At 51.8% G+C, this 13,423-nt stretch overlaps 2 protein-coding genes across 2 annotated transcripts; both read right to left on the reverse strand.

The window, feature by feature from the left end:
• Positions 1-11,186: 11,186 nt before the first annotated feature.
• On the reverse strand, positions 11,187-12,178 carry EI90DRAFT_1138743 (uncharacterized protein). Its single transcript, XM_039051537.1, has 2 exons — positions 11,397-12,178; positions 11,187-11,346 (listed from the first exon to the last, which is right to left on the reverse strand). Exons 1-2 carry the CDS (start codon positions 11,949-11,951, stop codon positions 11,338-11,340), a joined length of 564 nt encoding a protein of 187 aa, XP_038915570.1. The 5' UTR covers positions 11,952-12,178; the 3' UTR covers positions 11,187-11,337.
• Positions 11,996-12,920, reverse strand: EI90DRAFT_3060006 (uncharacterized protein). Its single transcript, XM_039060466.1, has 2 exons — positions 12,109-12,920; positions 11,996-12,031 (listed from the first exon to the last, which is right to left on the reverse strand). The coding sequence occupies exon 1, from the start codon at positions 12,872-12,874 to the stop codon at positions 12,407-12,409; it is 468 nt and encodes a 155-aa protein (XP_038915571.1). The 5' UTR covers positions 12,875-12,920; the 3' UTR covers positions 11,996-12,031; positions 12,109-12,406.
• Positions 12,921-13,423: the final 503 nt, after the last annotated feature.

The raw sequence follows: 13,423 nt of genomic DNA on the forward strand, positions 1-13,423 counted from the left end.
CATTCCCAACGAGCCTGAGTTATAACTACCTTTGGGTAGTTTTGTGCTGTCTAACATGCCAGGTTCACCTAGTGCCTGTGACGACCCAGGTCAAGACAATTGAGCTGGCACATTTGTTCCTGCAACATGTCGTGCATTTGCACAGCATGCCAACATCCATTGTGTCAGATCGCAACACGAAGTTTACATCTCAATTCTGGACTGAGTTGCACCGACTAATGGGTGTTAAACTCAAGTTAACCACTGTGTTCCATCCTCAAGGGGATGGCCAAGCAGAATGAGCGATCCAGATGGTGGTCCAGATCCTTCGGTCATTTGTCCGACCTGATCAACGAGATTGGGCCATGCATATACCCATGGTAGAATTCGCATTGAACTCAAGTGCGAATAAATCAACGGGATTCGCCCCATTTGAGTTGGTATATGGATACCTCCCACAGATGACCGTGTCTCTGCCGTCATCTGAATTGCTGAACCTCCCCAAGGGGAGGGTGCACAAGTTGTTGCCAACTTATATTGGCCCTTACGAAATACTGGAGGTATTTGAGGACTCATCAAACTACATCCTCAGGCTTCCCCCAGTGTTGATGCAAAGGAATATCTTTGCGAAGTTCCACATCTCACGGCTCACACCTCATGAGCCGAATGATTCTGTGTTATTCCCTGGGCGTGCCGTAGAAGTATTTTACAACTTTGGTGATGACCCAGAATGGGAATACCAGGTTAAGGAAATCGTTGACCATCAGTGGGATGACGATAAGTCTTTATGGTTCCATGTCTGATGGGGACTTGGTGACCTTACTTGGGAACCCTTGGCCAACATAAACGATCTAATTGCGTTGGATGACTACCTAACAGTACAAGGGGTAGAGAACGTTGAGGAACTGAACTGTCAACAACGGGATCAGATGCCGGACAATAGATCCAGTGGACCATCATGACTGCAGCGTGAACATCGCCTACCGGTCCAATACCAGTGGATATCAATGCCTTATCACAGCCAACTATGGCATTGAAGCCATGAGTTGCCTAAACTGGCAAGTCCGGGAATATCCGAATAATATCGGATAAATGCAACGAAAGCGGGATCAAATCCTACTTCCTACCATCAAATTTGAAATCACTCAAATGAATGCAACTGAATCCCCCCTCACTGATTCTTCCCTCGACCTTTCCCCCATCAAGGAGGCCCTTGTAGACTCAAGCCCAAATTCCCCACCTGTAAGTCCCACCACAGATGCTGCCATGTCATCAATGGACGATAACTCCACAGTCGCTCAGACTGTCACCCCTGAAGCACCCAGCATGGGCTGTTTAACCCCAAAACAGGACCCTTCGGTCCTGCCCACTCACGTAAGTGTGAGTGAGAAGTACCCCCACCTGCTGCGTTCCACGCAGACAGGGCTTGATCAACTCGAAATGATTACGGAAGTCATGTGGGCCTGTATCAAGAAGAAACTTGAGAAACGTAAAGAGACTATGTTCAAAGATGAATGTAGGAATGATGAGCTCAATGAGCTCAGGAATAAGTATGAAATGTTGCAGAACAAGGCCAACAACCTGCATTCTGAAAACAACCGTCTTCATCGATGGATCGAATCCCTCCATAAGGCCAACAACGAACTCAATGAGGACGTCTTTAGAGTCGCATGCATGGCAAGGGGATGCCCTGCGTCTCCCAAACCCACCCCGATTCAACCTTCTGCTCCCTTGTCGTCACGGCCCACTGTCCCCCAAACAATCATTATCCCCAGGGTTGGCCCAGTGGATCCTGCATTGGCCAAGTCTGCACCGTCGAAAAAGACCACCTCTTCCAAGAGATGGGCTCCCACATCCGACGATGATGAGATGGAGGGCAAATGGGTCGTTGACCCTGATGCCCCCTTCGAGGAATTCGTCACGAACCGTCCACCTGGTTACCACTACTACGAGTACTACAATGCCAAACTCACTGAAGTGCATGGCAAACCCCTACCCCCACCGACATATTGTTGATCAGTGGCCCTTCCTACCCACTTCTACGACATTGACCATGTCAACAGAATCAAATTCCCAGATGCAGCTGCACTCCTCCACGACAAAGAACCTAAGTGGTTCGAATTGGTTCGAAACTACATACACACTGAAGAAGGTGTGAGATTCTATGCTACAATGTACCATCTTGCCTGGTCGTTCAAGATGGGCAAGCCCTCGCAAGAGGACGTCGACACCTGTACCAACTGGTACAGGGTGGCTACAAACAACCGTGCCTCACGAATGCATATGTCGCGCAATGACATTGAGATGGAGGCGAAAAGACTTCCTGACCAGTACCCCCCGGCTCGTATTGCATGGATGTACATCCTCATGTGTCGATGGATAAAGCCAATGACCGACGACGCTCGTGAGCGTCGTAAGATTCAACGTCAGGAACGAGCACTTATGTACTCAAACCCTCCCCCAATGTCATACTCAAACCCACCTATGATGTACATGAGCCCACACCCTGTGGTGTATTCGAACGCCCCACCTCCGCCACAGTACGCCCCTCCGACGTATGCACACTCATCAGTGTACGAATCTGCCCACACACCACCAGTGCATGGGCATGCTCCCTCCACTTCCCATGGATGCAGCCATCCTGCACACCATGCCCATTACTCACACCATCGTCAAGACGAGGATTCACCCATGAACAACGCTGACATCGAGACTCGTCACTACGACGACAACTACCTCAGCAACAATGTCACTGTCGACGCAGCAAGGTCCACGATGACTTGTAGGACCACATCGAATCGCCCATCCAGCTCTGGCCCATCCGGGTCCGCACCACGTAAACAGATGAGGAACTGATCCCCTCATATCCCTACCTTCATCAACGACAATGCTGTCATTGATTACTCACCTTTGTCAATGACAGAGCCATCATTGATTATTAACTTCTTACTTTCGATGCTGTCGTTGATTATCTGCATTGTACCTTTCCTCTTTCGTCAACAACAACGTCATTGATTATTCACTTTCCTCTTCATCGACGACCTCCACTGTCAACATCGTCACTGTCGACGATGGTATTTAATGAACTCACAATGACGAGAAAGTCGAGAAAGTCATGTCATCGTCGACAACTCTGTCGTCGAGATCTGGGTGCATATGTTCCAGGAGAAACTCTAAGTGGGCTTCACCTACAAACTACTATTTGTCAGGGCTCAGTCCTCGATCAGGGACAGCCTGACCTCAGGCCTAGGTGTGTGCGGTGTTCCGGGTGGTTGGGCGCTAGACCCCATCCTTAGCTCCTCAAACTCACTGAAGGGACTAAGCAGGGATTGAGTTGTCATGTATTACAGAGGGTAACTACAACTTGCCTAAGCGGGGATTGAGTTGAGAAGAAGGGTAAGTTTCCCTATTCCCCACTTGGCTACTATAAAAAGGAAGTGTACTGTACAGTTCATAACATGACTCCGGGTAGAAGCCGAGCATGTTCCCGCGACTCGGAAAAGGTGTCACATGGGTTAAGGTGAGTTGCTCGCCTTAACCCACGTGATTTTTCCCGCGGGCTCACATGTGGGCTGAAGTTGTGAGAGGTATGTAGGGATGGGGAGGTCTGGGAAGGTGGTTCTGGGGTGTGGTTGGGTGCCCTGACAGCGGGGTCAGGGGCCGATCCCTGACATCACCCCCCTCTATGCCACTTCGCCTCGAAGTGGCTGTGGTCCGTGGTTGGGGGGTTTCCTTTATCCTCCTTGGTCTGGGGGCTTCCGGGTGGGCCTGGTGGAATTCTTTCAGGAGGTCTGGGGAGTTCTCCAGGTTCTCTCTGGGGAGCCATTCATTTTCTGAGTTTGGCCAGCCAGAGAATTTGATGAAGTACCAGAGCCGTCCATACCGGTACCTGGAATCCAGGATTTTCTCCACTTCATACTCCTCTTCTCCATTCACGATGTCCGGGCCAGGGAGCGGGTCTGCATGGCGTTCGGAGATTCTGTCTGGGGCGTAGGGGCAGGTGTTTGAGACCGAGACTACCGGGTGAATTCCTCTTTGATGGGCCGTAAGCTGTAGCTTTACTGCTGCTGGGGATACCACCTTGACGATCTGGAAGGGGCCGATCCATCTGTGGTCAAGCTTCTTGGTTGGTCGGTCTGTCGTGTAGTTTTGAGTGTTGAGCCAGACTTTGTCCCCAACTTGGTAGACTGGTGCTGCCTTCTGGTTCCTGTCATAGTACCGTGCCATCTCTTCTGCTGCATGCTCTAGTGCTGCCTTTGCCTCCTCTTGCATCTTCATCATCCGAGAGGCAAAGTCATTAGCCCCTTTGACTTCAGACATGCGGGTCGGTTCGGTCCCCATGCGTGGGTGTTGCCTGGAGTCCAGCTCGAAGGGGGTGCAGTGGGTGGAAGAGTGGATGCGGTTGTTATAGGCGAACTCGGCAAGCGGCAGCCAGTCAGCCCAGTCATCTTGCCTGTGGTTGACGAACACCCGGAGGTAGGTTTCTATTTCCTGGTTGACACGCTCCGTCTGGCCGTCAGTCTGTGGGTGGTAGGCTGTTGAAGGGGCGAGCTTGATCCCTAAGAGGTCTGCTAGCTCCCTGGAGAAGCGGGAGACAAATGCGCTGCCTCGGTCGCTGAGCACTTCCTCTGGGAGGCCATGATGCCTCCAGACGTGTTTGAGGAAGAGCCGGGCCACGCCTGCTGAGTCTACCGTAGTGACTGTGGGGATTGCGTGAATGCGCTTTGAAAGTCAGTCTACCACTACCAGGATTGCGTTGTACCCCTTGGAGTCTGGGAGTTCTCCAATGGTGTCTACTGAAATCACCTGCCACCTGCAGGTGGGGACCTTGTTCGGGGTGAGCTTCCCGACTTTCCGAGATGGGAATGTCTTCACTCTGTTGCAGGTGTCGCACCCCGAGACATACTGTGCAACATACTGTGCCATCCGGGGCCACCAGTAGTTTCGGGAGACGAGCTCCACAGTCTTCCACTGCCCAGGGTGGCCTGTTGCCACTGAGTCATGGTGGAGTTGTACCATGTCATGGAGGAGCTGTGGGTCTTTCGGGACATACACCCGGCCCCGGTGGAGGATCAGTTCCCCTTCCTTCTCCCATTCATCCGAGTGTAGGGTTCCCCTTTCCAGCTCTCTCATTGCCTTTACCACTCCCTCGTCATGCTCCTTCCCCCTGCGTATCCTGTCCAGGATGTCTGCCTCTTCTCCCTCCACTGTGACCCCCTCCATAGCTCTGACTTCAAACCAGCCCGGGTGTAGGAGGGTCATGTCCGTGTTGTCGTCCTTCCCTTTCGGGTGGTCCGGCCGACGTGAGAGGGCATCGGGCTTCCCCATGAGTTTCCCTGGTTTATGGACTAGCAGGAAGTGGAAGCGGGAGAGGTAGAGGGACCACCGTGCCTGACGCCGGTTTAGCCTCTGGGCTGAGCGGAAGTAGGAGAGGTTTCTGTGGTCGGTGTATATGTCGAACCTCTCAGGGGTGCCTTCAAGGAAATGGCGCCACTCTTCCAGGGCTCGGACTATGGCAAGCATCTCCTTGTCATAGATTTCGTAGTTCCTCTCTGCATCCGAGAAGCCCTTTGACATGAACGCCACCGGGTGGAATTCCCCATCTGTCTGGTTGCGAAGTTGGAGGCATCACACTCCAGTTGGAACTGACCTGAGTCCGATGGGAAGGTGAGGACCGGTGCTGAGGTGACAGCCTCCTTCAGCCTGTCAAATGCTTCCTGTTCCTTTCTCCCCCAGGTCCACTGCTTTGACTTCCGGGTGAGTGTGTGAAGGGGCCGGGCCTTCTCGGAGAAGTCCTGGATGAAGCGGCGGTAGAAGTTGACGAACCCCAGGAAAGACTGGACCTCTTTGACCTTCGTGGGTGCTGGCCAGTCAGTCACTCCCTGAACCTTCACTGGGTCCATGGCAACGTGGTTCTCCGAGATGACAAGGCCCAGGTAGTTGATCTTCCGCTGCTCAAACTTGCATTTCTCCGGTTTGAGGAACAGCTTCCGGCCCCTCAGTGTGGATAGGACCTCCCAGACGACCTTCCGGTGCTCCTCCAGGGTGGGTGTGAACACCAGGATGTCGTCCATGTAGCAGATGACGACCCCTCGGTCTATGAAATCCCTGAGGATGTCATTCATCATGGTCTGGAAGGTGGCCGGGGAGTTGCACAGTCCGAAGAACATCACCATTGGCTCAAACAACCCTCGGTTGGTTGCAAAGGCCGCCTTCCACTCATCTCCCTCCTTGATGCGGACGTTGTTGAACCCCCACCGGAGGTCGAGGGCTGAGAACCACTTGGCATCCTGGAGGCGGGTGAGGATGTCGGAAACTAGGGGGAGGGGGTAGGAGTTCTTGACAGTGATCTCATTCAGCTTTCGATAGTCCTGGACCAGCCTTAAGGAGCCGTCCTTCTTCTTCATGAAGAACACTGGGGCCCCCATGGGGGATTTGGATGGGCGGATCCGCCCATTTGCCAAGTTCTCCCTGAGGAAGTCATCGAGCTCCCCTTGTTCTGCAGGGGACAGTGGGAAGGTCTTTCCTCGTGGCAGCTTAGCCTCGGGGGTGAGGTCAATGGCGTGGTCCCAAGGTTTCCAGAGTGGTAGTTGATCAAAGGCCTCTTTCGAGAAGACATCCCTGAAGTCTCGGTAGCACTTGGGCACCATCTCCTCGAGAGGCTTTTCCCCTGGGGTGGGGTCCTGCGCTCTTTGGGCCATCCGCTGCGATGGGGTGGTGGTCGCCCTCAGGTCGTGTCCCCATCCTGGGGGAATCATGGCTGCATACAGTCCATCCCCAGGTTCTACTGTGAGGTCAGGCTCCTTCGGAGCTATTGGCGCCACCCTGAGCCTTTGGCAGGCAGGTGGGCAGCAGGACATGATGACCTTTTGTCGGGCCCAGTCCACTTCCGGGTTGTGGTGTGTCAACCACGAGTGACCAATAATGACTGACTGGCGCCCCAAGTTGGTCACTGCAAAGCAAGCTCGCTCCATGTGTTGACCAAACATAAGGAGTGCGTCCACCTCCTCCGTGATGGATCCATTCTCATTTGGGGTGCCATCCACATTGTGGACCGGGATTGGTTGGGGTAGGGGGGTAGTCTCCAGGCCATGCTTCCGGACGAATTCACGACTGACAAACATCCCTGTGGCCCCTGAGTCTAGGAGGGCAGAGGTGGTCACTGAGGCGAGAGAGGTGGTTGCAGTCAGCTTCACCAGAAGGTTGAGGGAGCGAGGAGGGCGTTTGGATAGTACGTAGATCGTGGGTGGGGGAACAGCAACCTCAGCCAAGGCACATTGTGGGTTCTCTCTGCGGGGTTTTGTGGGTGTGGCTCTTTTTTTCTTAGCGATCACTTGGTGTAACTTAGGTTGCGCTGTAGTCCTGGAATTGCCATGGTATCTACATGCAGGTACAGTGACGCTGGGGGACGACCGGGGCGCATCCCTCACCGGTCGTCCTCCTGAAAATCCTCAGCAGGTCTCTCCTCCCCCGCTTCCTCCTCTGCACGGTCCAGCTCCTGGGTGAGGGGGCAGTCCTTTAGCAGGTCTGCGATCGCCCGGAGGTCTTCCAGGGCCAGGCGGGTCATCTCCCTAGGGGCCTCCCCTTGTAATGTGGCCCGGGCCTGATAGGGTCTCGGCCTCAGGCAGTCTCGGGCTATGTGCCCTAGCCGATTGCAGTTATAGCAGGGTCCAGTGCGCCTCTGCTCGGTCCTGGGGGGGCGGATGTGGTCCAGGTCCATGGGTTGGGGGCCGACTTTCAGGGCTGGGGCTGAGGGTGTGGATGCAGCAGGAGGGGGAACGGGCCCAGGAGGAGGTCGGGAGTGAAATGGGGATGGCTTGACAGCCAGGGGGCGGGCTTGAGCTTGGGTGGCTTGGAATCGTCGCCACTGATTGTCGAGGAGGGAGGCTTCACGCTTCCATTCTGCCCATGTCGTGGGCATGGGCTGGAGGCGATAGATGTTTTCGCGAAGGCGTGGGTGAAGGGCGTGCTCAAATCGGTCCACAAGAGCAACATCTCCCATTCGTGACACTGGGCCGTGCAGCTCAAACTGCTGGATCAGTTTGTCTACCGACTCATTCCCTTGTCGGAGTGAGGCAAGCTTTTGATGGGCTGTGGCTTGTCGGTTTGGGTCTGCAAACATAGAATCGAGTTCCACCGCAAAGTCATCAAAGGAAATGGCTGGGGCTCCTGGGGCAAGGAGGGTGTTGATGCGTTGGGTGGCCCACGGTCCGGCAGTCCCTCCTTTCATGTATGACAGGACAAACAGGACTTGGCTGTGTTCGTCCGGGAACTCGGCATGGCGCATGCTCATGTAGAGTCCACACTCTGCCTTGAAGCGGTCTAGGTCATCTTGTGACCCAGAGAAGGGGGTAGGGGTGGCTACTTTGGGTGGCTTATGAGCCGGAGTGGGTGTAGGGGCCGGGGCTGGGGCTGTGGGTCTGGTCTGGGTGGCCAGTTGGACCTGGAGATCTTGGAGCTGGCGGGTCAGCTCCACTATCTGATCTTCCAGCGACATTGGGGGGGATAGAAGTAGGTTGAACCCTTCTTCTGCTGTCAGGGCTCGGTCCTCGATCAGGGACAGCCCGACCTCAGGCCTAGGTGTGTGCGGTCTTCCGGGTGGTTGGGCACTAGACCCCGTCCTTAGCTCCTCAAACTCACTGAAGGGACTAAGCGGGGATTGAGTTGTCATGTATTACAGAGGGTAACTACAACTTGCCTAAGCGGGGATTGAGTTGAGAAGAAGGGTAAGTTTCCCTATTCCCCGCTTGGCTACTATAAAAAGGAAGTGTACTGTACAGTTCATAACGTGACTCCGGGTAGAAGCCGAGCATGTTCCCGCGACTCGGAAAAGGTGTCACATGGGTTAAGGCGAGTTGCTCGCCTTAACCCACGTGATTTTTCCTGCGGGCTCACATGCGGGCTGAAGTTGTGAGAGGTATGTAGGGATGGGGAGGTCTGGGAAGGTGGTTCTGGGGTGTGGTTGGGTGCCCTGACAGCAGGGTCAGGGGCCGATCCCTGACACTATTATAGCCTCCTGCAATGAGTGTGCCCCCATTTGCATACATCTTTCGTATGTAGAATGTTGAAATTTTATTTCTTTAAAATGCTTGTTTGCTCCTTGTGTATATATGCTTGTACCCTGTCTGTGATTTAATATCGCAAGGGAGGAGGATGTGAGGCCCCGGCCCATGTCTATATTCCACCCACAACATCAATTGATGTTGTGTTGTCTGATAATTATGTCGTGATGCTAATTTAGCGTCATGGAAGCTTCTCTATTTATTTGTGCCGAGAATGCATCAGAATGTATATAAACCCTCGGGGTAGCTGTAAAAGGCAGATCAGCCTTTACTTCTACCCCATTAATATACAGCCCATCAAAGTGTATACTTAGACAGACCAACTGAGGCCTGAGGCAAACAGGGGAACGGAATGTACCATCCCCAAAACAAGTAAGATCCCCTTCAATTGCAGCAGCCTAATGCTGTTGACTGGGAAGATGAGAATGAAGACACTGATGCTGATGATTACGACTATCATTGCATCATTGGAAGAATTGTGGATGCGTTAGAAGCCATAGATTTAGAATCTGCCTAAATGATTGTTACATATGATGTTACAAGATATGTCTGGTATGGGCCGTGATGACTACAACATGTGCAGTATAAGTGTGAGCAAAGAATGCACAAGTAGAAAAGAAGAACGAAAAAAAAAACTGAACAGAACTGAGGAAGAACAACTTTGGCAACATCGGCGACAATGGCAGTGATGACAAAGCATCGGAAGTTGATGCTGGCAATTCATTTGAAAGGAGACGGTTGTGTAAAGTGTTGTAATAGAAAAAAGCGGTCATGGGCATCCCGGAGCTCCCAGGGCCCTTCAGGCCCGCTGTAATACTGCATTTTTGAGGGAATCTGTCAATTTCCAAGTGAATGGGGTATCAATATGTTTGTCAGAAATCAGCTCGAAAATGATCAAATTTCGGGGATTTTTCAATACAGTTAGGATTGTATTGCAATATAGTGCATTAGCGCTGCACTGCCATTCTGCGTTCCCCATTGATGAAGACTGCAGCACTGATGAACCACATAAACATACTGCTTGGCTCTGGACCTCAACTCATTACCAAACATACTACTGCAGAGGTGAAGCACCACATCACCTCTCTACCAAATGGCTGCCCAACTCAGCGAGTGCACGGTTTACTATCTCATACTCAAGGAGTCCCCTTTGAGAAAGCTGGAAACTGTGGGGGAACTTGAAAGTTTATCAACTGGGATCCGGATGTGAGCAGGATAAATCACAGCCATCAGTTGATTTTGCTAAATCTCCCAAGTAGCTGATACAAGGTCACCTTGAGCTTGAGCCAGATCCATGCCACCTCCGTGAACTACAAAGAGACATGCCACCGCGTCTTTGTCTTCCAGAGTACAGCCTGAAGCAGCGAGATTTCACATATTAAAAGGTGGATATTTTCAACATTCTGAAGAGTTTGTTCCTTACAAGCAAAAGCCGGCTTTTGAACCCAATGAAGAACTACATGCCGCATTTAGGCAGTATATGGGTCAGCATTATCAAGCAGACCAGCTTGTTTTTGTTGTTGAAACTGGTTGCAACCGTAACATTTCTTCGCGCTTGCATGGCTGGGGCACCACCTGGTATGTCATTGGGACTTCTTTGTCCGAGGCACTAAGTATGTAACATGCTCCGGATCTGTTTTTCAATCCTAATGTCCCTTTCTAAGGTACTCTATATCCCCGCTCTCAGTGTTGAAAGAATATTCAGGAGCGAGCATACACAACAGCCATGTCCAATGACTTCATCTGTTCTATCTGAGCCCCCAGCTGACTTAGCCATTTGGCTTAGATGATTGTTGGAATAATGATTTTCTGTCCTAAAAGTGCTCAAGCACAGCAGCTTAGAATGGCAGTGCAGCGCTAACCTACTATATTGCAATACAATCCTAACTGTATTGAAAATAAAAAATCCCTGAAATTTGATCATTTTCAAGCTGATTTCTGACAAACATATTGATACCCCATTCACTTGGAAATTGACAGATTCCCTCAAAAATGCAGTAACTTGGTTTTGCGGTCCATATATTTCGCTCAGTGCACCAGGGCACCAGTGCGGCTACCCAAAGCCTCAAAGACCATCTAAGACGGTAGGTTGGGTGGCACACCCCACATACCATTTTATATTGACTCAGTCACGAGTACTAGGTGCATACGTTGATACAGCCTCGATGGCTCTAGAAATCCCGTGAGGAACAGGATTTTTGGCACCATATTGTTTGAGAGGCTCCAATATTGAGTGAACAAAGAATTCGATGCTGTTCTGGAGCTGATGAATCGCCTCGGCGTTTGCTCCGACTCTCTATGACACCTAAGGTTGTGAGTATGATATTCCCATTAACCCGCTTTGGCAGAACGCACCTCTAATTGGCTAACAACTTCAAGCAAACCACCAATCACACTTTTGAGGCCAGGAACAGGGACACCATCTAGGCTCACATGCACGACACGAAGCACGCTCAGAACACCTTTCCGGACGGATCCGGCACCTGTGCCGCTCCCGATGCCTCCCTTGACATCTCCCCTGGTGTCGACTGCAGGAGACGGCAAGCGTGAAGCGGAAGGCGCCCTCGAAGCTTGATGATCTTTCCACGATTTGGATTTCTTTGAGAACATCCCCTTGATCCCCTTAGCCAAAGACATGCCGGGTAAGTTTCCACCCTTATTGTCTCCCTTGGAGCCTGCGCTGGTGTCGTCCGACGGCGCGAAAGAAGGCACCCCCGAAGCTTGGCAACTTTCCAATGTTTTGGCACCCTTGGAGAATTTCCCCATAATTTTCTTTACCAAAGACAGGCATGATAAACTTTTGCCTCCCTTGGCGCTTCCCCTGATATCGTCCGACGGAGGCTCAAGAGAAGGCGCCCCTGAAGGTCGGTGACCCTGCAATGATTTGGCTTTCTTCGGTAAATTTTCCATAATTTTCTCAGCGGTTGAGCAAGACTGAACAGTTCAACACATTGCTGGATCGTGAAGTAGGTGCACAGCCTTGACATCCTCTAATTCCCACACAACAAGCGCCCCTTCTGTCAGTTAGTACGAGAGGCCAGAATGCGTGCGTTCGGGATAACTCAACACATTGCAACTCGGGTTTCATGGACGGACGGTTAATGAATGGGGAATCGTCATCAATGACGTTATCTCTCTGTGCAGACTGGAATACCAGGCCTGTCCACTGACATCGATCAATTTGGCGACTCCGAAGTGTGATAGAAACGAGCCAGTCAGATGTTGGGGTGAGAGAGCGACCAGGCTTGTCAGGAGCAGGAAGTAGGAGACAATCATCGACAGACCTGGGGCGATCTTGCTCCTAATCACCACACCGTCCACAACCACTATTACTCTTCAACCACCGGCCCGGGAGTCTTCAAGCTTCATATGAAAGGTCCCTCGCAAGGACTCTCCAATAACAAAGGCTTGGAAGTACCACGAACAGCATGCAAGCTTTCCATACTCGGATGAAGCTTCGTGCCAGACGCGCGTTGGAGTGTCTGCAATAGACTCGCAAAGTGTTCGTGACACCAGCAAGAGTATCTTATGTGAAATAACTGCAACCGGAGTAGGGAAGGCAGCGTGAAGGAGAATGTTAAGAGATGGTCATATATAAACCCTCTGCACCACAAGCCACTCCGGATGTCGGCACAGAGAATGCGATGAATTCCAGAGGAATCGGAACTTTTGAGCAGACTGATCCATCCGAACGGCTTCCAGGTCCAAGCGCACAAGACAACACAGAGCCAACATTCGGAGAATAGTATTTGAAACAGACTAAAACAGCTAGAAACCACTTCGGTGCACATTTGCCTGTGCACCGGTCCCATGGCTGGACTGTAAGTTTGCATGGACGGACTATTGATACCAAGGACATCCCCCGAGTATTAACATTTGAGTCATTCTCACCCACCAAGGGGACAGAGCCCTGGCGCCAGGTCAATGATTCCGATCATTAGCATCGAGCTTAAAGGACACCTTGATGCGACATTTGATGTGTAGAGCTGCCAGATTCTGAGAAGATGGCCTCCGAGACTCACCGAATCGGCAGTCTTTTTTCCTTCGATAACTTCGAACCCGGTTGCCAGGGTGTGGGTGAACCTAGATAGCGCGTGTAAGTGGGCAGGACTCGGGCCACACGCACGCACAGATGGATATGCTAGTGCTGATGTCTGAGATGGATCCCAACCGTTCTTCCAGCTAATTTTCGGGACGGTCCAGCTGGTTTGTGAGCCGCCTGGTGTTCATGAGTGACAATGTAGATTGAGCCCCTCGTATTGGAGACAGGACCGGAGCACGGCCTGCTATAGTGAGTAAAATAAAACCAAGAACATGGCAGACACAGGAATCTACGAGCTCCTTCAAATTAGGGTCGACATCCGGAACAAAAGCACACAAAG

This window comes from Cantharellus anzutake (assembly GCF_015039405.1).
Source record: "Cantharellus anzutake strain C23 chromosome Unknown EI90scaffold_26, whole genome shotgun sequence".
In the NCBI taxonomy this organism is placed as follows: Eukaryota; Fungi; Basidiomycota; class Agaricomycetes; order Cantharellales; family Hydnaceae; genus Cantharellus; species Cantharellus anzutake.